The sequence below is a fragment of the Bombus huntii genome, chromosome 5, assembly GCF_024542735.1.
Source record: "Bombus huntii isolate Logan2020A chromosome 5, iyBomHunt1.1, whole genome shotgun sequence".
NCBI classification, from domain to species: domain Eukaryota; kingdom Metazoa; phylum Arthropoda; class Insecta; order Hymenoptera; family Apidae; genus Bombus; species Bombus huntii.
In genome coordinates, this window is record NC_066242.1 from 11,243,249 (window position 1) to 11,265,423 (window position 22,175).

The window sequence follows — 22,175 nt, forward strand, 5'->3', positions numbered from 1 at the left end:
ATATTTCGTAGCAATTGTTATTTCAAGAAGTTGAGAAATAAAGTAAATTGTAAATAAAATTTGAAGTTGAAGAAAATTGAAGTTGAGAAATAAAGTAAAATGAGAAGTAATAAATAAAGTAAGAAAAACATTGATATTCGTAAAAGAAAATTTTTTTTAAATAAAGAAACACGCCAAAAATTTGTTTATCTTTGAAATACAAAATTCAGAGGTAACACGTACACATGTGATTTAGAATTTTATTTAATATAATAATATAACTGATAAAATATTTGCTTGACTTCCTTGGCTCTGCATTTCAAACATATTTTATTTCCTTGCTAGTACTTTAACGATGCTACAAATCAAATTCAACGATTGCGAAACTTTCGAGCTGTAAGTTATTGCGACAAGCATTAGACGGGGGACTCAAACGCCTGGTAGCAGAGATTCACTTCCGGCGTGCGGTCGGGCGTCGAAATCTCCATATCGAGGACGTTCGTTTCTATTTGTTTCCCTCTCCTACTGTAAATGATCGTAATATTTTTCTAACTTTCCATGGTTTATTTCCATCCAATAAATTAGCGTTTCACTTTTTAACAAATTCCACTTCGAATATGATAAACATAATACGTAGCTTAATTTTATTTATTATTTTTAATTTATCAATATACAAGTTACTAAATACAGTAAATAATTCAAAGAAATTTCTTCTCTGCTTAATTTCCACAATCTCTCAAGCAATTTATTACAAATTACGTAAATACTTCAATTTAGCATTTTAAATATCATTTTTCAACAAAATCGAGAAACGAAAATAATGCCAAATATCCAAATATACGACTTAGCCAAGTTAAATTCGACGAAATAAGGAAAATATCGCCCTATCGACGACCAATTTACCATCGAAATCGATACAATCCCTGTTTAATTCTTGGCCTTGCTTTTTACGATACGCGTGAAAGTCACAACCGAGTCCACGAAGAGCCATATTCGAGAGAAAATAAAAATGACCCCCATTCGAGGGACCAGTTTACGTGTTTTCTCGAGCATTCGAAACGAACCACGTGAAACAGGAGAAACCAGGCTCTGTATTACGTTCGAATTAACGGGCTTTCGATTGATCATGGAATCATTAATCGGTCGTAGAACAGGTAATACATCTGCGTTTCTCAACGAGTTGAACATTCTACATGCTCTCGATTTTTTTTTCTTTTTACGAAGATAGCACTCGTTCTTAGTGTTGAAGTCGAAACAGACTACTTCGTTCATGTGAAATACTTTTGATGTTTCAATGCTCAACTGGAATCTTTCTTATGGAGAATTTTTAACGCGTTTGTGAAAGGAGCTTTATTTCAATTAACGAATATATTAATATCAATTAATTCACGTATATAGATTGTGTGATGAGTGCAACGTAACGTATTAAGATGTAATACGTGTAATTGATATAACGTGAATAATCACGCGCTATAATACGAGATATACGAATGTCTTATTTCTTTTAGAAATATGTATATTTTCTTACCGTATAGATTTAAACGAATCTTCGTGAAATAACAACTTAATAAAAATAGTTTAATACGACCATTAAAACAATACTGCGACATAAAAAATATCTTTAAACTCGTTGAAATTTCTTCGATATCTTTTAATGCAACCCGTAATTCTTTCTGTGTCTTTCTATGTCTTTCTTCTTCCACTGAAGTGGAACCGAAAAGTAAATGGGAAATAATCTTAACTGTATCGTTCTATGACTTTCTGTGTTCTAACTTCGCTATCGACACTTCCGAAATTCAAAATTTCGAAATTCCTATCACACAATCGCGCTTCTATTATTAGCGAAAAAATTGATGAATTGTGACAGTAACAAACTTCCTAGAAGAAAATTTATATAAATTGCAAGCTATTTAACTTATTAATTTAATTATAATTTAGAATTATAAAACGGATATTATTAATCAACAAGTTACTGGGCATATTTCGCTTATGGTCATCGTTTCCCTTCGCGCGATAGTACGTAATTTTCTTTTGAAGACGAACTGCATATTTACCTAACCTCGAATATTGCGATTTTATCCATCGATGGTCATCGATCGGCTAGATCTTTCGACCACCGTAGGGAAGCGAGGGTATAGCGAGTTCGTTGAATCGAGAAATTTTCAGCCGCGTTGCGCCGGTCGCCGCGAAATATTATCGACGTCTGTTGCCCGCGGGCCTACCGCGTCATTGGTTGCCGAAAATTAACATGCGAACGAGCCAGGAAATATCGGACGAATTAAAAAACCGAGCGAAATGGGCGAAAAAAGGAAAGAGAATACGAGTTCGACGGGGATTGGAGAGAAAGTTCATTCGAAATAAAAAAAAAAAGAAGGAGAAAAATATATGGGTGGAAAAAAATAAATATCGAAGGAGCTCCAGGCGACCTCTCCCCTTCCCTCTGTGTACTCGTGCAACCTCCACAACCCCTTCGTTGTATCCGTGTTTTTCTCACTCACCCTGCGCGACCCTTTGTCGTTTGTCTCTGTTCCGCCCTCCTCGAAATCCTGTCGATCATCCGCACCTTTTGGCAAGCGTGCAACAACTGGTTGCGCGACAGGGAGATGTGCAACTCGGAAAATAGAGCCGCGTTTAGGCTGCTGGAATACGGCTTTGTGCGTGGGGTTGTGGACTCGTGTGCAACAGGCAAGAGCTGATACTCGCGCTGCGAAGTTGAAGTTGAGAAGCTACAGGGGTGAACCGGATGGTTGTAGTTTATCGTGATCGAATAATTTATTCATTGCTGTTTTCATTATATTTCTTTCCTTTTCTTTCTTTTCGCGGCTTTGTTAGCGTTTTTAGAAGTTTTGCTCCATAATGTTTCTTCCGATGTTTTATAATTTTGTTTTTTATTATTCTTATTTATTGTCGTCTATGTCGTGTTTTGATTTAATTTCTATATTTCTTTATCCTTCTATTTTTTTCTTTGTCTCTGTCCTTTGTTAAGTGAATATTTTGGATATGTTGAATAGATTGTAGATCTTTTTTGTAGATTTAATGTTACATTTACGCTTTTTATGTCATTTTCATTCACCATTCTCTGTGCTACGTTTTACTTTCGTTTAATTTGGCAAGTTCTTCTACGGATGTTCCCTTTTCTGTCTTTTTTACTTTGTTTCGAACGTTCTCGTTTCTAACGATCTTATTTTCTTTTTTTTGTCTGTTTGTTTCAGGTAAGACATGAACTCTTTTCCTCCAATACGAGCCTGGTGAGTCTAAAGACAGCAAAGTCTAACAGTGAGTCGAAAATAGACTTTCCTTTCCGCTATTATTCTTTTTCATTATGGAACAACATAATAATTCCTGAGAAATTCTATAAAAGAACGATAATACGATTAATCTTAGATGTTTCATAAATGAAATTTGAATTTTATCGAAAAGGGCAACAAATTAATTTACGCAGTTAATAAATCAAAGTTTACTAAAAATTCTTATACAACATATATCACTTTAATCTCGTTAGTTCATTCCTTAATTAACACTTACGTAACACTTCACGCTTAATAATTACAATTAATATAATTAACTTTCGGAAGCATGTTTCAAGAAATAAATTCTTCAACTGTAAAATACTCTGCACGCTAACGAAACATTACTTTACGCGTAAAAACCATTTAATAACGAATATACCAGTAGCATCAAATTCTTCAGATATCTTTGAACAAACGCATTTCAATTAATCCAAAATTGCATTCGAAGCACAGTGACGTAACCAACATGTGGCAATGTGGCATAATAAGCGGTTAAATACTGTTAACGATCCACCAACAGAAAATTGTATCCTCAACCACGTAACGATCACTTTTACTGGCCTGTGTTGGCGCACAAACTCGGCACACAAACCTATTAATTCCAGTGGACTGTCATTCGTGATGTATTAGCGTGTAAACTCATATTAATTCGAGCATTTCCTCGTTACGAAATCGTTACGACCCCACGGTTATTTCTTTCTCGTGCTATGCATCTAGACTTTCACCCATACACAAATCATAATCAACCCTTTGCAACAAAAAATTATGGAACAGTTATGTTCGTTTTATTAAATTTAAAAAAAGTTATCGATGAATCGTCGGATTCGAGATTGCAACAAGTATTGTACCGATAATGATATCGTTATTATCATACTTTATTATACGTTATTATCATACTTTGTCGTATCATACTTTACGGAAAAGTTAGATAGTTTTCACGAGCTTTGCACAGCCGTGAAAACTATTCGAAGAAATTGATTATCGGAAAAGAGGAGAAATTTGTGAACGAAAGTGTAGTGAAGTTACGAATGACAAAAAATCTACCTCCAGTCACGTTTTTGTTAAATTCACTCGGAACTTTTCCAATAATATGTTATAAGAATGCATTTAACTCGATACTTCGTATGTGCCGGTAATGTATCAACAATTTTATTAAAAATTGCATACAATTTCAAATTTATTATCTACGCCAAATATGAAAAGCTTCGTTGAACGTAGGTGCGCCAACACTTTTAAGCGGGAATGTACGAGCAAAGTTTTCATTATTTAGTCGACAAGGGCTCATACCAACCACGTTACGCCACCATTATCTGCGTTTTCCCTTGCGTCACCCCATGTCTGCCTGCCGTGCTTCACTCAAAACAATCGTCCCTGGATCACCCTCTTTCTCACGAACACTTTTTCCCTCTCATATTTATTTTTTTTTTTAGCTATTAATTCCTAATATTAATTCCTCGATTTTAACTTGCTACTTGTGGTTCGTTGCAGCATCGAATAAAGGAATTTACGATTATCGTTTTTGGTTAGTTTATACTGTGAAATCAACCCCTGTCGAAATTTTCAACGGTGTGGCTCAATTTTACATTGGAAAGTTCTTCGATTGTGTACGATTGCTTTTTCAATATGATGTTTCCTTGTTTCTCTAATTTGATAGCTGAATTTTAGAACAGAGGAAGAGGGAGGGAAGCTTGGAATAATTCGGCCAGTTTGGGCTGCATTGCTTATTAAAATTGTCGCTTAGAAATTCGATTTTCATATCGAGAATTTCTTCAATATTTTTTCACATAATAATTCCTCCAAGTTTCGTTATTCCATATTACTGAAATTCACTGTTTCTGTCCACGATGTTTTAGATATTCAATTATTTCCCGTAAATACTTCCTCTGCTATTCGCTGCACGAAAATTCACCAAACTCAATGAAACCTGCATCAAAACCATATATACACGCTCCACTCGCAAAACCCACAAATCAAATGCATTCTTACCTCGAAGCACCCAATCGACACCAGAGCTAGCCAGCCGCGAGCACGCCTTTTTATCCTTCCGTGATGACCGAAGCCGCGAAAAATGGAAAAGCACGGGAATACAGCCCCGTGGGAAAAAGATAGAGAGAGAGATAGCTCTGCTCGCCAGCGAATTATTTTCGTTCGCATAAACAAAGTCACGACTTGAAAGGGGAGTTTAAATTGTTCGCTAGTTTTACGTGCCCGCGGCTCTCTGTACCACCCTACCTTTCTCCACCCCTTTTTCACCCAACCAGGCTCAGTCTATCTTGCTCCCACCGTTTCGTCCAACCGATCTGCTCATCCTCGTCGCTCTCACCGCGCGAGACTAGCATCCCGGCGTTGTTACCGGTGCTGTTGCCGCTGTCCATCAGGAAAGATCCCGGGATACGAGCCTGCGCTTGAAGCCCATTGATTAACCGTTGTCTGCTGCATGTTGCGAGCGTTCGTAGCGAGTAACAGACGGAGAGGATTGGACCAGCTGGACCAGCAAGCAGAAGAGGATAGAGGATGCACGCGGATGGATGGCGGGATGAAGAGAGAGGAAGCGAGTGGTGACCACGAGCAACGTTTATGAAAACTTTCTGCATCGACTGCACCACAGCCACGAATAAAATAACGCCGTGGATTATTCCAACCCTCTACCCAGGCCACTTCCCTCCGAACAACCCCAGTCAGCGGATGAACGGATCCTTCCTTCCTTCTGGCGAGCTGAGTGTTGTGGCCCAGGCTTACAGAGTAGGAGTCAAGTATTGTACAGGCTGATTCACAAATACAACGCTTCAAGGGGTGAACGTATACATCGAACTGAATAAAACACACGTATTTTATTATATGGATATCGGTGTGCGAGTTACGGATAATTGAAGAAAATGTTCTAAGTGTAGAGAGTGTTGAATAATTAAGAGATAATGGTCGTAATCGATGTCTTGCAATTGTATTAGCCTGAGGTTCATTTAGGATTGGTATATAGTAGGTCGTAGTCTAAGGTATTATTTATTTACATGTATTAGTATTGATACAAACGAAGTAGGCAAACTGTATCTTGGAATCTGAAGTTGTTATTGAACAATTGAACATTTTTTTATAATCTGATAGTGCAAGTATATTATATAACGTGCTGGCTGACGCCCTGGAGTTGTATTAGGCTGAGTTCGTTTAGGATTGGTATATAGTAAGTCGTAGTCTAAGGTATTATTTATTTATATGTATTAGTATCGATACAAGCAAAGTAGGCAAACTGTATCTTGGAATCTGAAGTTGTTATTGAACAATTGAACATTTTTTTATAATCTACTGGTACAAGTATATCAAGAGAAGTGTGCTCATAAAACTAGTAACAAATAATAAAAATATATGTGATAAAAAGGATACAGTTGTTGGATATATTTATTTCAATATGAATTAAAGTGTTAAGAAGATATGGCTGATTATTTAAACTAACAGCAGACTAATATGTAGTAATAGTAATATATGTCTTGAATTATAAGATGGATATACTTAAGAGTATTAGGAAACTTCATTCGACTTTTGAAATTATCACGTCAGAATATGTAAAATGTAAATTAAGTGAGACTATGAATTATTGCTTTAACTGGTACTGAAGTGGAAAGTCTGATGTCTATATTGTTGCTTCCAACTACAACGAGTCTAGTGCACGAGTTGTTTATGCGGAGGTCAGTGACTGTTTAATGCATCTTCGTGATTCGACCAACGCTTGTTAGAGTATTCTTCGCCTCGAAGACGACTCTTGAGTGTTGCGTTGCATGGTGGAGCCAGTGGAAAGTGGAGCTGACGAGTTGAAGTGAGTTGATTGTAATGATCATCCTATTAGCGACCAGCTTTGTACATGGTGGGTCTGTAGAAATTTTCTGGTTTCTTATATTCTGATTTATACACGTGGTATACAGGTTTCTGCTTTCTTATGTCCTAATTCTGGTCGCGTTTAATGAAAATTGTCTGCCTTTCGTAGAGAAACAGAATAATTGAAATTTTGCATTTTGTAAATCGTCATAGAAAAGTGGAATAAGTGTAATTTGCAATTGCATTTTCAGATGTTTTTATTAAAATATAGAATAACTATATATTGTTTGAAATATATGCTTCATTGTTTCTTCTACTCTTTTTAAATGTCAGAATAACAAAGTAAAATTTTACTGGCAGATTCGGATATTAAAATAGTAGATTACGTGATGTCGTGTTTATTATGCATTTGAATATTGTGATAAACATAAAACGGAAATGGAACGCTTAAAATTCATTCGTGTTTCATTCGAAAATTAACATTCCACTTTTGTAGATAAATAACACGATCGATACGGCTATACAATATCATTGGGAAAAAATGGCTGTTACTTTATTCTTTCGAACGATCATAAACGGTAACAAAAATTAACGCGTTCGACAATCGAAGTTTTCATTAGTTTAATCGGCAAAGTTTTGTATCTATTTGTCTTATCTCAAACCGGAACTTCAAAAATTCAATTTATAAGCAAGAATCTCGTCGACGATAAACTTCACCTGTGTGTAAGAAGAGATCGAAATCATCCATTATTAGAAATATTTTTCATATACGCGAAACATACAATTATCTGTTACAAAGAGCTCGAGAAAGATTGGAGAATTCTATTCTAAAAAACAGAGAAACACCATAAAGGGAAGGAAAACCTGATAATACTAGTCATCCACTCCGCGGATTTCTTTCGTGCGCGTCGGTAGCTGCGGATTGGCACGATCTTCTGGCCCAACTATACAATCGGTAACGAAGCCAGCAAGGACACCGGAGTGTCTTTCGCGCCTGTTCACCTCGAGAAAGTTAAGGCCGGCATCGCAGTCTGCCGGTCTCACCGACAACTAAAGAGAATTACTTTCGAACTCTCGTAGACCGATAAAACAGGCCCTCTCGTTCGGCGTGCACGCCAGCCTGCCGAACCTAAAAACTTTCCGCGCTCGTAAATGAGTCGGCCTGTCGGAGCCAGCGAGTTTTATGAGCCATTTGCATCCGGCTTTAAAAGTGCCGCGAGTCCTGCAATTAAAGGCGCGCCCGCTGCATCCTGGATCCACGTCCTGGTATTCGACCCTCAGCGTTTTTTGACGCTCACCCCCTTTCGCTCGCCGCTTTCCACAATTTCAGACTTTACGCTCTCCCCCGCCTCTGGGAAAACCACTCGCGCATGGAACGACCGAATGGAACCCTCCTGCGGATCCTGGAGACAGGATTGCCTCTCTTTTAGTTCTCTTCCTTCGTACTCGCCTTCTTTAGCTCTCTTTCGAGACGAGTCGATGCTACTTTATTGTCTTGGTTTGATGAGGTTAGGTTCGTATCATAGGATGGTCAGAAACGAGGACGAAGGAGGTGGTTTGTGTGAGTTGATCATTGCTTGAGTCTTGGTGAAGCAGCATTGGATCGAACAGAAGCAAAGAGCGGTTAGAAGAGACGAGTTTTGTGCAGGACGAAGAACAGAGAATTATTTTTCTCAAACAGGAACAATATTCTTTTAGCGTACAATTACTTTCTAAGCCTTAAAGACGTTCTCACAGTAAAAGATCTTAAGGGATACGCGAAAGTATCAAATGACACCGTATACAATCTTCAAACTGATGATGCTGATTAAAAGATGTATCTCGTAGTGAAAATATTAATTAACGTCACATAGGACCTTCAGGCTCGTGATCTATGGGCCCTGAGCCTGTAACAAACGCTAAACCGGTTGATGAATCCAAATAGAACAAGAGACAGAGTGTCGGGCGAAATGTTTAATCATTCGAAAACCGTTACAAGCTACATCCGCGAATATTCTTCCATAATCTTCGAGCCTATTTACCTACGATCTTCTTACTATTCTCATGAAAAAAAAGAGATTCACGCGTGCGCGAATAGAAACAGAAACGACGGAAATGAAAAGGAGCGAAGCATATCAACGGGGCTGGCTAGGGTAAAAATGCCAGACGAGATTGGATTCTTGAAAGTGGCTCGTGCGAGCCCCAGCAGATTACCAGTTTCGTTGATGGATTCTTAGGCCAACCCTCTGCCCTCTCGCGCTCGACAGTTTCGCCAATCCACGTCCGCCAAATCTGCGACAATCGTCGTTCCTCGCTGTGTGCTACTGCTCTGATTTTATGACCATTTTGGATAAACGATTCTGGTATTTGTGTGCGCATAATATTGGCAGATCGGCTGGCCTCATGGACCAATCGCAGTTCTACACGCACCTGAGCTACCCCAATCGTAGATACTTTACGATCGCTTGGAAACCGGGATGACTTTCTTGGGAATTTTGTCCCTTGGGTCAGCGTAACGAAAGCTGAGCTTGATTTACATAGCTGAAATTGATGTATCGTGACGATGAATCATTGTGATGGAAATCGTTCGTTGTAAAGACGAGTTTCTTTGGATATTATCGGTGATTCAAAGCAGGCTCGAATAATTAACGCGTTTTCCAAATATAATTTTTCAAGCAGGAGATATATACAGTCTCAGAAAATCTTTTGTTTTTAGCAGAACGTTGATATTCGACGCGGATTATGAATTTGAAATTACAGGCAATTTTCAGTAGAATTGATAATAGCTGTAAGAGATGCGACACGTATGTTGTTTTCATCGTGTAAATACTAGTAGTTGTGGTATTAATAAGAATATATCTTGTTGCTGATCATGATTGCTGTTCTGTCATCGAAAATGTACAATAACCGCTTGATCAACCGTCACAGAAATAATTGAACAACGGAACAAAAAATATATCGCTATAATACGCGAGCGTGGATAGTCCGGCGCAATGGAACGCGTCGTCTTCGTTAAATTCTCGGGAATGAAACTACAAAGAATCAGTTTTATTTCAGCCCCGGTTGCGTTTGACACGGAGCGGAAATGTGGGATATTTATCTCCATGGTAAATAATATGTTCGGTATACTCGTTGGCGAATTTTCGCGATTCGAATCAGCATAATTTCAACGCGTCCAGCGCATCCATGTATTTAATTAGCAGCAAAAACTGGTCGATCGATGAAACGACGTCAAAGTAACAGGAAAATTATTAAAAATCGAGGGACACTACGCTCGCGATTGCACGGTCCATCCCCTGCTGTTCCATCCCCTCGAATTTCCTGCTATTCGGATTGTCAAATGAGCCGGAAGCTGTGAACCGCCCAATAATTCGCGCGTCTCGCACTCTGCGTCATTTTAAACGCGTTGAAGACTTAAGTCTCTTTTCAAATATTCTCTCACTAAAACCAATTTTTCTCCTTCTCGATTTTTATACGTTTATGAAAAACCTCAAACTGCAAAAATACACAGAATGCATATAATACAAAAAGATATACAAAATGCGCAAAGTACGACACTCGAACGAAACAAATCTCTGCTTAGATTTTGTTTCTTCAAGGAGCATTCAGACGATCCATATTATTGTCAATATTATTTTCAACATGTATGCTTGTCAACATTATATTGGCAATATACGTATATTGATCGCTTGGAGTCTAAAAGGTCTTTTACGTACGATAATCTCGAGAATCTTAAATATCGTTAATAATGTCAGAATGCTTCTCCATATACGTTTGATAAAAATTTCAATTTACATAAACCTTGGCATTCTAATGGGTGAAATTTCGTTGATTTTCTGATTTTGTTACTCGCTTCGCTGGAAATTCTACACTGGCAGAATATTTCTCTGTTAATTTCTCACAGTCAGTATTTAGCTCGTCCTTTGAATTAAGGACAATAAGAAGCAGAGGTTCAAACTTCGTTTGTTCATTCCTTACTTTACCTCGTCTGTCTTTACCACCCTTCTGTTTTAAAGTTCGAATCCTTTATTCGTTCTTTGTGATCAGTTTTCTTCGCTGGTGTATCGAAAGGCGATGGAGAAGATAAAATTCTAGCGTTAGGAGAAAGACAGATTTCACGAGTTTAATGGACGTTCGTTATTTTTTTCCAGGATGGCGCGTGCCAACCGGGGGAATCGCGCAATTTTCAACAAAAGCAACTTTTAATTATTCAGCAATTTTCTTCGTTAACCGTTCCTCATTAGCGAATGGCTACTAAAGGGCGGTCATCCCCCTCTTCTCTAGCCCCGCATCTCTTTCTCTCTCATTAAAGATACATTTCATCGAGAACTTTTGAAACTAATTCACTTTAATTTCGCGTAAGGTCTATCGTTCTATTATATTAAACTGCCGAGTTCCGTTGCGTTGGTAACCGGCCGGCAGAATTGTTGGCAGCAATCGACGCAAACAATTTTCGCCTTTTTTATTGTTGGGACGTTGCATTCTTCCAGAAAAGTAGCGATCAATATCACCGTACCAATACAGACCGGTATTTTCTGATATTCTAATTGCAATTCTTACAATTTTTAATCCCAATCGTTACGATTTTAATTACGATTGTAGTCGTTGTGTTTCTTTTTAATTGCAAACACGTGTAATCTGAATAATTTTAATTTTTTTTTCAAACACCACTGTTCTTTATTCTTGTTTGAAATAGCAAGGCGAACGTCATGAATCTCTAAACTTCAATTTGAGCAGAATTCTTGAAAAATATATTTCTTGCGTCGATCGTACAAATATATGAGAAATGAAACTAATCTTTCAGTTTATACTCAAATTATACCGAAATAGAAGAACTCAGCAATCATCATTGTTATTGTAATTTAAAAATTCTCTTCGACGAGTACTTAGTAGAACATTATATGTATAAATTGTTAAGACGTTAAATAGAATATTATAAATATCAATACATATTGGATGAAATATTATAAATACTAATAGACATGGAATAAAATATTATAACAAGAAATTTATACCTGTGTACAAGATATGTGTTCGAACATTTTTGCGAGGCAATGTAGATCTCTTTAGGAATGAGAAATCTTAGGATGTAAAAGAATAACGTCAGGTGATAACGACAAGAGTAAAAGTTAGATTAAACGCGTAACACGAAAAGTGTAATCAAGTATACGGTAATTTGTCGCTCGTACCATAATGAAAGATCATTCGAAACACGTCGAAAGCGATACGTGCCCAGACTCGCAGCTACGCCATAAATTAAAACGGGAGAGTTCGATGAGTTGATCATACGTCGCTTACATCAAAGGTTTCCAGCCATGTGAGGAAAATAAGGACGCGTATCTTAATCAGGTTTGTCTAATTCGGAAGAACGTGTCTTGCAATTCGTGTCACTCGTTACTCGCTGGGACCTTTTTTCCTTCTTCTTTCCTAACACTCGTAGCATTTATGCTTAGGAGTACTTGCACCCTAAATACACGTGTATACGTTAGAATTAAAATGAATTATTTAGTGTCACGTGGCTAATTTTATTGAACTACGAAGTTCAATAAATAATTTGGTCTACGAAAAAGGCTATTAATTATCGTTGCTGAGTTTGTTATTTCTGGTTGTTTGACCAAAATAAAATTTAAAATACAAAATGCAAAAAATAATTTAAAATACAATCTGGTCAAAGGAGTTTTCTCGTGAGAACATTACTAGTATCCTCAAAGTTAGAGCAAAAGAGACAAAATCTTCATAGTATTAAAACAAGAAAAGCAAAGGACATACAATATATCTGTTAAAAAATTGTTCGGCAGATAATTAATTTCGCTAAAACACGATCTCGTTTGCGAAAAATCATAATGTAAACTCGATTCTTCCATCTCGACATTCGATTAGGACTCCTGGAAAATATAATACGCTAATCATGCTCACGCATACAGTTTATTTCCAGAATTCTTAATTACGTTTACATTTCCTGTCAGATTATTTCGTTACAGCCGCGATGATTCGTTCGCTTAACTATATAGCACGGTATACACAGTCCTTGTCGCATGGCTACTTATCAGTTCGACTAAATCGTATTTATATTATGTACACAGAAAATATTTTTTCATTGGGTGGTGCACGCAAAAAAGAAAAAGAATATGTTTTTCTCCTCTCCATTTTTTTAATTATAAAAATCACGGAAGATCTATCTAAAAAAAAAAAAAAAAAAAAAAAAACTGTACATTAATACGTACTTGCAGCTTTAGCAGCCATTTCAATAATGCCCCGATTTTATCGAAAAATAAATTCGATTTAAGTAATAACCTGATGATAATGTGTTATATGGCAATCTCTGCCCTCCAATTTTATATCTACATACTCATTTCTGTGTTGCTTTTTTATAAAAAATATTCAGACTGATAATAATTTTTGTCCGATTCGTGGTTCGCTGCGTTAGGTTTGATTCGGTTAGTGGTAGGAAAAAAAGGTTAAGTAGATAAATGTACCTGCTCGATCGTTTCTAGTCGATTATTCGTCGATGTTTAATCGAAATTGAATTTTTATAAACTCATTAACAGACTGTGGATTTTTATGCATTTCACTATAGGAAATTTAGGACTACAAAAATGTACATAATGCAAAAATATACAAAATATAGAAAGTACAGTACATAACATAATATTCAGTGGCTGAAATAAATTTTCACTCACATTCAGATAATTTGTCTAATCATTCAGGTTTATGAAAATACGAATTTGCATAAAACTCTATAGCCTGCTCGTTGCTGTTTTCTTCCCTTTTCGTTGTAACAATGTAACCAACTTTTTTTCAAAGTCTTTATTTCGTACAATAAATGTAAATCCATATCAGCTGAAATTTGCACGAGAATTTCCCCTATGCATATCTGCTTATCACCGTACATACAGCTACAAACTGTCCTTTTTTTCTTCGCAAATAAGTTCGAACTTTTCATAAATAAACCATTTTGTCGTGATCATCGTCTCTCTAAAAAGAGAGATCAGCATGATCGTTAATATCGTCTCACTATTACAATGAGCCAGACACAAGTACGATCGATCGGAGTCGAAACGACGGAGTCGATGAAACGAGAAATGCGCGACGATGGTTTTCAGGAGACAAACCGTGGACACAAACGAACGACACGTTATTATTAATTGCCAGCAAACTTGCTGTTGTCGTATTTCGTTCGGCTCGCGTGCACAATTCTATTAGCGGATATCGATTCTTGAAAGCGTTGACTTTTGGCCATACCGCCGCGCGAACAATGTTGCTTCGCCTTTGTTCCTTTTCTCTCCTCTTTTCTCATTCGTTCCGCCGTCTATCAGTAGCCTATTGTGATTTAAGTGCATTGACGATGAAACGTTATGATCGACGATTGACAGACAATCATGGTAAATTAACTGTTTGTTTCGTAACGATATATCTTATTTTCTTCCTTCTTCCTTTTTTTTTTCTTTTTCTTTTCCAACTTCGATTAACTCGGTTAATTCATCGTGGAAGAACGAGGCATTCAGAAGCCAAAGTAATTAACTCTAATTTTTGGAAGTTCGTTAATTTTGGAACTTCAATATTTTGTATTGATATCGAACCTTTTAGAAATCGGACGATATCGTGTGGAATATATCGAGGAATTATTTATTAGGAAAATTTATTATACGTACACGTAATTTTCGTTTGTAATGTTAGAACATTTACAGGTGAATTTACAGTTCTTCTTGTATTAGTTTCTGGGGTCTATAATATTGGACGCTTTAACAATTCTCTAATACAAGAAGAACTATCATTCTTGCAAATTCGACGAACGTAGACGATCAGGAGTGAGAGCTCCGTGAAACTTACTCTCTTCGATCATTTATTGAGGCTTGTACAACTCGACGATTCTTTCGTAAAGGAGTTAACACTTTTGGAACTATAATTTTTCCTGTAAATTCATTGACTAAAAAATCGCCAGAGATCGAGCGAAAGAGGATCAAGAAACAAACCTTCGTAAAAATACTACCCTTTTCAATTTTTCAATAACCTGCGTTACTCAATAATCATTATAAATCAAAAAGTTCATAGAGAAGGAAGCATAACTTTTCCAAAGCAAAGTCAGTTCCCCGGAAAAGTGACTATGAACCAATCGAGGAAGAGTGGAAAAACAAGAGGATCAAAAAATACCACTGTGAAAACCATCCCCTTTGACCATATCGCAGCCCTGTGTTTGCTTGTTCGGTAGCGTTTTCACGATAACGCAGAGCCGCGTCGAGTTGTTTGCCGTGGCACAACAATTTCCCGGGTCCATTATCGCGCGTATAATCGCGATCGTTCCACGTGTAATCGCAATTGTTGCACGTATGACCGATCGTCAATTGGTTCGTTGCTAAGCGAAGCGTCAGGCCTTGGGGCGAACGCGATGCAATTACGCAGTAGCCGCGCGCGATTGTAAGACATAAGCTGATCGAATGGATGCGCGCGCGTGGTTCGTTGTTTAAGCGAATAATCACCATGGATTCGACGGAGTTCACAACTCTGGGGAAACAGTTCGATATAGCCTGACGTTCTTTGTGGGATTTAACAGATTCACCGCCATTACGGTCGCTGGTGATTAACAGATGGAAACTTTCGTGTCTATATGTTGAAATCGTACAATACGTGATTATGATTTTATTATACGCCAGCGAATATCGTTTGGAACGGATAGCCATTTGTCGAGAACTAGTTAGAAATAATATAAAAATTTCATCGATACGTTTATTTTACACTGCAAATAAAGCGAAGAGAGTGTAATGGAAAAAAATATGAAAAACAATTTCCACATACTTGCGGCAATTTTATTTCATATGATTTTATTATACGCTAGCCAATATCGTTTGGAACGGATAGCCATTTGTCGGGAATTAATTAGGAGTAACGCAAAAATTTCATTAATACGTTCATTTTAAACTACAAACGAAGAGAAACGAATATAAACTCGAGAAATATAGAAAAACAATTACTATACATCCAGAGCGATAATGTTCCCAAAATTACGACCATCTGTTTCATATTATAAGTTTACACGGACCACTGTAAACTTTTTCCTCCGTCAGAGTTGTCCGTTCTCTAACGTCAACAGAAACGATGAAACACGTAAAATAATAAGAAATTCCTAAATCGAGCCGCTAGTGCATCCACGAAGATCAACAATTTCACCGACTATTTAACTCGTCTCTACCAAGTTGTCAAGTTAAAAATCCCAAATCGTGAAAGTCTAGTCATCCGTTGCCAATCGAAGAACAGCTCAGAGCGTATCCACGGCTTAAGCACACGTGTATAACGAAGTTCTCTGTTTACGATGCGAAGTATCGCGGGGAGTCTCGATCCAAGATGGATCGAACAGCGCTGTTCGTTAAATCCCCGTACAGGTGAGCTCGTCTCGCGTATTATTACCTGACCGGGGAAAACTCGACTACCTCCGCCGTAAAGATCGACCAGTGCACTGGCATCGCTCTTTATTTTCATGACGTAGAGAGAACGAAGGAGGGATGTACCTCGTCCCAAATGCGATCTCATCAACGATTAAGAACCGCACCGAGGATTGAAGCGCCGTCTTCTTCCGCGTCGAGTTAGTGGAAGGGAAGAAAGATCGCGAGCGATCGTCCTTCTTCAAGACTCTTCGCTTCTACTGACGCAGCGGTGCTCATCGAGCCTTTCTTTCTTTCATTCTTTTCGTCTTTCGTCGTTTATATTTACGAGTGAAGTACGTTTTGATTTTATCTCGGCTCGAGTACATCGTCTCCGATGGAATTTAATCCAATAAGAATGTTGCGATTGGAGTTACGGTTTGTCTGTCTTCAGATTGTTTCAGTGAATTTGTACAGAAGGAATGGAATGGTACGGGTAGTTAAAAGTGTGATTGCGTTTGCATGCGAAGATATTCGAGTTTTGGAAAGGTGGAGTGTTCGACGATGGATTTCTTGAGTTTGAGGAACAGGAACCGCAATTGTCTGAGCGCGTACGTCTGGTTTTATGACCTCGGCGTTTTTTAAATGGATGTCGTTTCTTGTACCAATGACATAGAGTTTGCGTGCACATCACTCAAAGATCGTTCCTATTGTTGAAGATAATCCATTAGATCGAAGCAACCAAACAGATTTCCGAAGCGAACGATTTTACTGATCGACTGATTTGCGTGTTTCACAACTTGTAATATGCTCTTATCCAGAGTGTCCTTGTTTAAAATCTCGTATACTCTTCTGGGATGCTAGCTTGCAAATCTTAGTTACTACAGGTAGCAATTACTTGACTATTGAGTAGCTCAATTACTACAGTGAAGTAATTTTATCGACTTTTTGTGTAACATATGAAATGTCTTTTATTAGTTTTCTTTTTTCGTTTATTATTTCAGATATCTTTGCCGATAAAACTTCATTTATCTGAACAATCGATGTAACCATAATTCTAAGTAATTATGATTTTTATTCAGATAATACGACTTTACGTCCAGGTGTACTAGGAGCTTGAAATTTCGTTCCAACTAAATGATACGAAATAATTCTGTTATAATTCGTTGAATATTACATATGTTACTATATTATCATTAATAACACATATCACGGATTTAATTTATAACTTGAAAATTATCAAATGATCTCGCTTAATAATTCACATATTAAAACGTGAATCTGCGTGCTATCATCCTACGAAACAGGACGAAATTCGAAATCAGACACCGCGGTATGTGCTGTCGAATTCGTGGCACTTAAACTGTCCATCGTTTCCTCTAGTTTTTAAACAAACTCCGCCTCATTCTTCATCGAACAGCTTATCCTATAAACCAACCTAGTGGCACTTCGAACAAATTCTATCGTATCCTTTTTAATCTTATTTCGACTATTCGTCTCTATATTAATTACATCCGCGATTGCTATATCGATATTCTACGCTAACATTCACCGTCATTCACTCATACAATGTTACATAGGTAGATCAAAAAGAAATACAGGACTGCCTTGTTATAATTGGGAGAGTGATGCTACATGACCCGACTTGTACATGTGACGAAGGATCGTCAATAACGAAAATTCGTGTGCTCTATCTGTATGAAAGTGTGAAAGAATGTGCACTTATCCATACATTTTATTTTAGCTCTATGAATACATAGAACTACATACAACTAATTAACTTCGACGTGATAGTTTTCTGAATTTATACTGGATAGAAAGAAACAATTGCATATACTCATTGTAAGAATTGCGCGTTTCCAAGTTACGTTCGACTATATTTGGGATAACAGAGGCACACGTACAAGTTCGTGCATCTTCTAAAGAAATTCTAAAGAAATCCTATAGTTCTTAGGATTTCCTGTAACACTATTATCCTGGTTAACTGGCCAGATATGATCTCGAACCCCAATCAGCTAACAAGGCATTTCTGTGTATCCACTGCTCCCCAGTTCCAACTATTCGCAAAACGGTCGACACAATCGTCTTATCTACCAAGAAAATACAAGTCTATCCAGACAGGTTCTCCGTCAATGAAACAAATCCTTGGAGCAGCCTCTTCATTCCTTTTTGCCAGACGAATTAATGATGCGACCGATCAGTCACGTCGGCAATAGACGAGAACGCAGCCTCCGCTTCTTAGCTTCATTTCCGTCTAACGAAGATATTTTCAAGAAGCTCCTTAGTGATGAGTCTATGTGGTCTCGTTGGACTCTCCGTGGGTCTGCCATAAAGACGGCTGTTGATGGCGTACAACTTGGGACTGAGTTCACATCTGACGTTGAACCACCAATCGCAGACGAACACTGCTTGACTGAATTGTGTACCATTTGGGCAAAGAAAGGTCGCCTGGCGGCCGTCTATGTCGCAGTAATGCCACGCTTGGCATCTTGTTTCCACGTCCGCGAAGAAGCCTGGGTATGGCTGGTCGTCGCAGTAGAAATTCGTGTAGGGAACTTTGCCAAGCACTGGATAATCCGTGCCTGCTCGACCTGTAAGTTTACCAGAGAGTTTGGTTAGTTGATGCTTCTTCGATGGGTCGTTGATATTTTTCTTGTTCAATAGAGAGAAGAATAGATGGTTCATTTTGTTATTGGGAACGGCAAGAAAGGAAGTGCAAGAGAACTGGTGAGAAGATGGTTGTAAGATGCCATCTTTTAGGATGATTTGTTGAGACGTTCGAGATCTTGTCGCGTCTTAATTTGATTTGAATTGATTTTTGCTTTTTTAGGAAAAATTTCTGGACTTCATTCGCCTATATATATAACATGGACATAATTAAACATATGACATAATTCAGTTTCAATTTGATGTGACAATACAATCAGATCATGCGATCTTCGGGTTTCTTCGGGTTTCAGTCAGGACAGACTTGAAACTGTTTCAAGCTCGAACCAACGAACTGCAACGTTCACGAAACTTCGAAACGAAATCTGAAACACAACTCTTCCTCCTTTACTATTTTAAAAGTCGCACACTGCAAAACTGCAGTAACAATCATCTTCATCTTCAAGGACGATTCCTAAAATCCACCCGTCCAAACATTATTCTTCGGTTCAAGGTGATTATCCTGCGAAGGCGGTAAACGACGAACGTCTACCGTGTTTTATCCGAAAATCTCATTAACCGACATAACAAGATACAGAACGATTCCGAGGGACGATAGCTAGCGAATAGAAGGAGGAAACAGAGAGAAGAGGATCTTTCCCCTCGAACCGATCGCGGAAATCACGAGACGGCGAGCGGATCGAGCAAAGCTCTCTCTGCGAGAGGCCTGCGCTTTCGATTGTATCCTCGATTAATTGGTGGAAATGCCGCGAGGTCGAGATGCACCGCGCGTGTTCGGCCCAGCTGACACGTGTATTACCTGTACAAAGCAGCCACCTGTATTACCTGCACAAAGCAGTCACCTCGCCAGGTATCGACGTGTGCACGTCGACGGCAGCCAAATCCCCGATCTGCCGACGCGTCTACTGCTTAACGATGCATGCAACATGCTTCCCCCGACCTGTTTACACCATGGCGAGTAGAGATCCCCCACCGTTTAATCCATCGGATTATCGTGGATCTGTTTGACCATCCTCGAAGATGATTCTGTTTGCTAGGATCCTGGGGTGGAGGAGGTATTGTTACAGATATCGCGGAATTGCGGTGAATTTAGGGGCGAAAGAAGAAACGAAATTGTTGGAAAGTTTGGAAGTGACGTTGTATAATTTTAGATAATTAACATTTCGAGAGTATACTAAACTGATGGAGAATCCAGGGTGGAGGATTTGAGAAGTAATTGCCTCTTTGTTAGGATTTAATAAGGAGAAGATTTTTCAGAGTATTATGAAGATTCTCGGCTTGTGTTATAATAACTTTAAGCTCCCTTGATAGTAGTATATTAACGTGCAAGGTTAGCGCTTTGAAGATGATAGTATACCTCGTAATGATAGTAGTAAATTCATAAAGTTAATTAATAGAGGTATTCAGGCTTCGACAACTGGGATTTTCGCTTGTTTCCTTAAAGTATTTAGTCTTTTACATTAGAGCCTGGAATTTTAAGAAACTTGAATTTCAAATCGAATAATAAAAATTCCATTATTTATTTTTCAACGATCAATAGAATAGAATATTTAGTTGCTTATGTAGTAACAAATTTCTATGTCGAATTTCTACGAATTTACGATTTCGATTGTGCTTTCGGGCCTTTATTTGCTCATATTCGTGGCAATTCGATTATTCTGTCACGCGATACGTATTTGATCACAACCTTGTTATATCATGGTCCGTATATTCCACGCGTTATTTATATAATAATAATGGAGATAGCTATTAGCACGGTGAACAAAGAGAGGAAAAAAGCTTGATCTGGATAACGCAGTAGATTGGGACAAGCATCTGAAGAGCGAATTGTCTCTGGATCAAACCTTAATCCAGTAAACCGGCCGGCTGATCCTTTTTCCTCCCTACAATTTGTATTCTCAAGGGAAACTGCGATTTGCATTCATAGAGTTCTCCACGCTTTCCTCGAGTCCAGCTCACAGTTCCAAAGAACTGTCCTTTTATTTCTATAAAGAAGGCGATTATCGAAGGTGCTACTTATTTACGTCGTTGCAAATAACACTTTGTATTTTACTATCGGATAGTGATATGTAATATTTATAAATACTGTAGTATCGTAAACTATTATAATTAGTTTATTAATAATAAATGGATTAAGCAGAAAACAATGGTTATTTAACATGGACTAATTGTAACAAGGTATTATAATCAAGACAACTAGATAATTAATTAACAATTCTTGTCAAGACAAATTCAACTCTCTCTTAACAACGCTAACAACACTATCTCGACAACGTAATCCGCACTCTCTGACTTCTCAACTCATACTGCTGTTAATTCGTTTATTGTCCCCTAGCAACCCCTTGTCTTTTGTCTTAGCCTCACTACGCACATGCTCAGCAACCGCTTTTTTATAATTCACACCTCAGCAACCGCTTGTTTACAATCCGCACGACACCCCCAGGCCCCTCGTCCACAATACTACAATACCATAAACTTTGAAAAAATATTTCCATGTAAAGCTATTTCTCTGCTATTGAATGCTTCTGAAACTTGGACAGTTCCGTTCATTTCCACAAGTAACCATATCGTCGTCGTCAGTTAGCATTTCTTAGCTATATATCCAAGTGAAAATTCCGAAACCCCTGCGAAATATCACAAACAGATCCAGAAAGAAATATATAGACCCCTTACGAATTTAGCGATGCTTAACGATGATAATTAAAATCTGAAGAATGCGCGGCGAATTATAAAGACGTCGTTCCACGGAGCAACTAGAACGCAAGAAGCACGGGATGGTAGCTAAGGTGTGGGGTGGAAGGCGGCAGAGGCGGGATGGAAACGGAAGGAAGCATCGGCAAATATTTCATGAACACAACGAGTGACCCGCATAAAGAAGGAAATTGCTCTAAGAATCTTCAGTCTCGAATTGCTGGGCTGGAATAAATAAGCAAAACTCGTGGTGCACGCGAATCAAAGCGCGCGCGTTTTCCTGGCGCGGCTGCTTCTCTCTCTCTCTTCCACCCTCCCTCTTCCACTGTCGCTTTGTCCAGCGTCCGTTTCCTTTCCTCGTCGAACAAATTCCTCCTAACGAGGGAGTCTCGTCGATAATAGACAC

At 38.1% G+C, this 22,175-nt stretch overlaps 2 protein-coding genes and 1 long non-coding RNA gene across 13 annotated transcripts in view; 2 read left to right on the top strand and 1 right to left on the bottom strand.

Moving 5' to 3' along the window:
• Positions 1–22,175, top strand: part of LOC126866137 (tudor domain-containing protein 1) — a 308,571-nt gene that overhangs the window by 165,986 nt on the left and 120,410 nt on the right. For 3 of the 11 annotated variants that reach the window (XM_050619311.1, XM_050619314.1, XM_050619318.1), the window contains one exon: positions 3,192–3,227. The exons of 4 other annotated variants lie outside the window; for them this stretch is intronic. In XM_050619311.1, coding sequence (XP_050475268.1) covers positions 3,192–3,227 — 36 coding nt within the window. Of the gene's footprint in view, positions 1–3,191; positions 3,228–12,948; positions 16,433–22,175 lie in introns of those variants that run through there. 4 more of the 11 variants (XM_050619315.1, XM_050619319.1, XM_050619316.1 and 1 more) reach the window with 3 other exon arrangements.
• The window catches only part of LOC126866161 (uncharacterized), a 117,104-nt gene continuing 107,890 nt past the window's right edge, over positions 12,962–22,175 (bottom strand). Inside the window, exon 3 of the mRNA XM_050619406.1 lies at positions 12,962–19,002. Within this exon, the coding sequence (XP_050475363.1) occupies positions 18,656–19,002 (347 nt within the window). The 3' untranslated portion in view covers positions 12,962–18,655. The remainder of the gene's footprint in view (positions 19,003–22,175) is intronic.
• Positions 18,860–21,209, top strand: LOC126866169 (uncharacterized). The gene is made up of 3 exons (XR_007689797.1): positions 18,860–19,004; positions 19,076–19,152; positions 19,242–21,209. It is a non-coding gene; the product is annotated as an uncharacterized LOC126866169 (long non-coding RNA).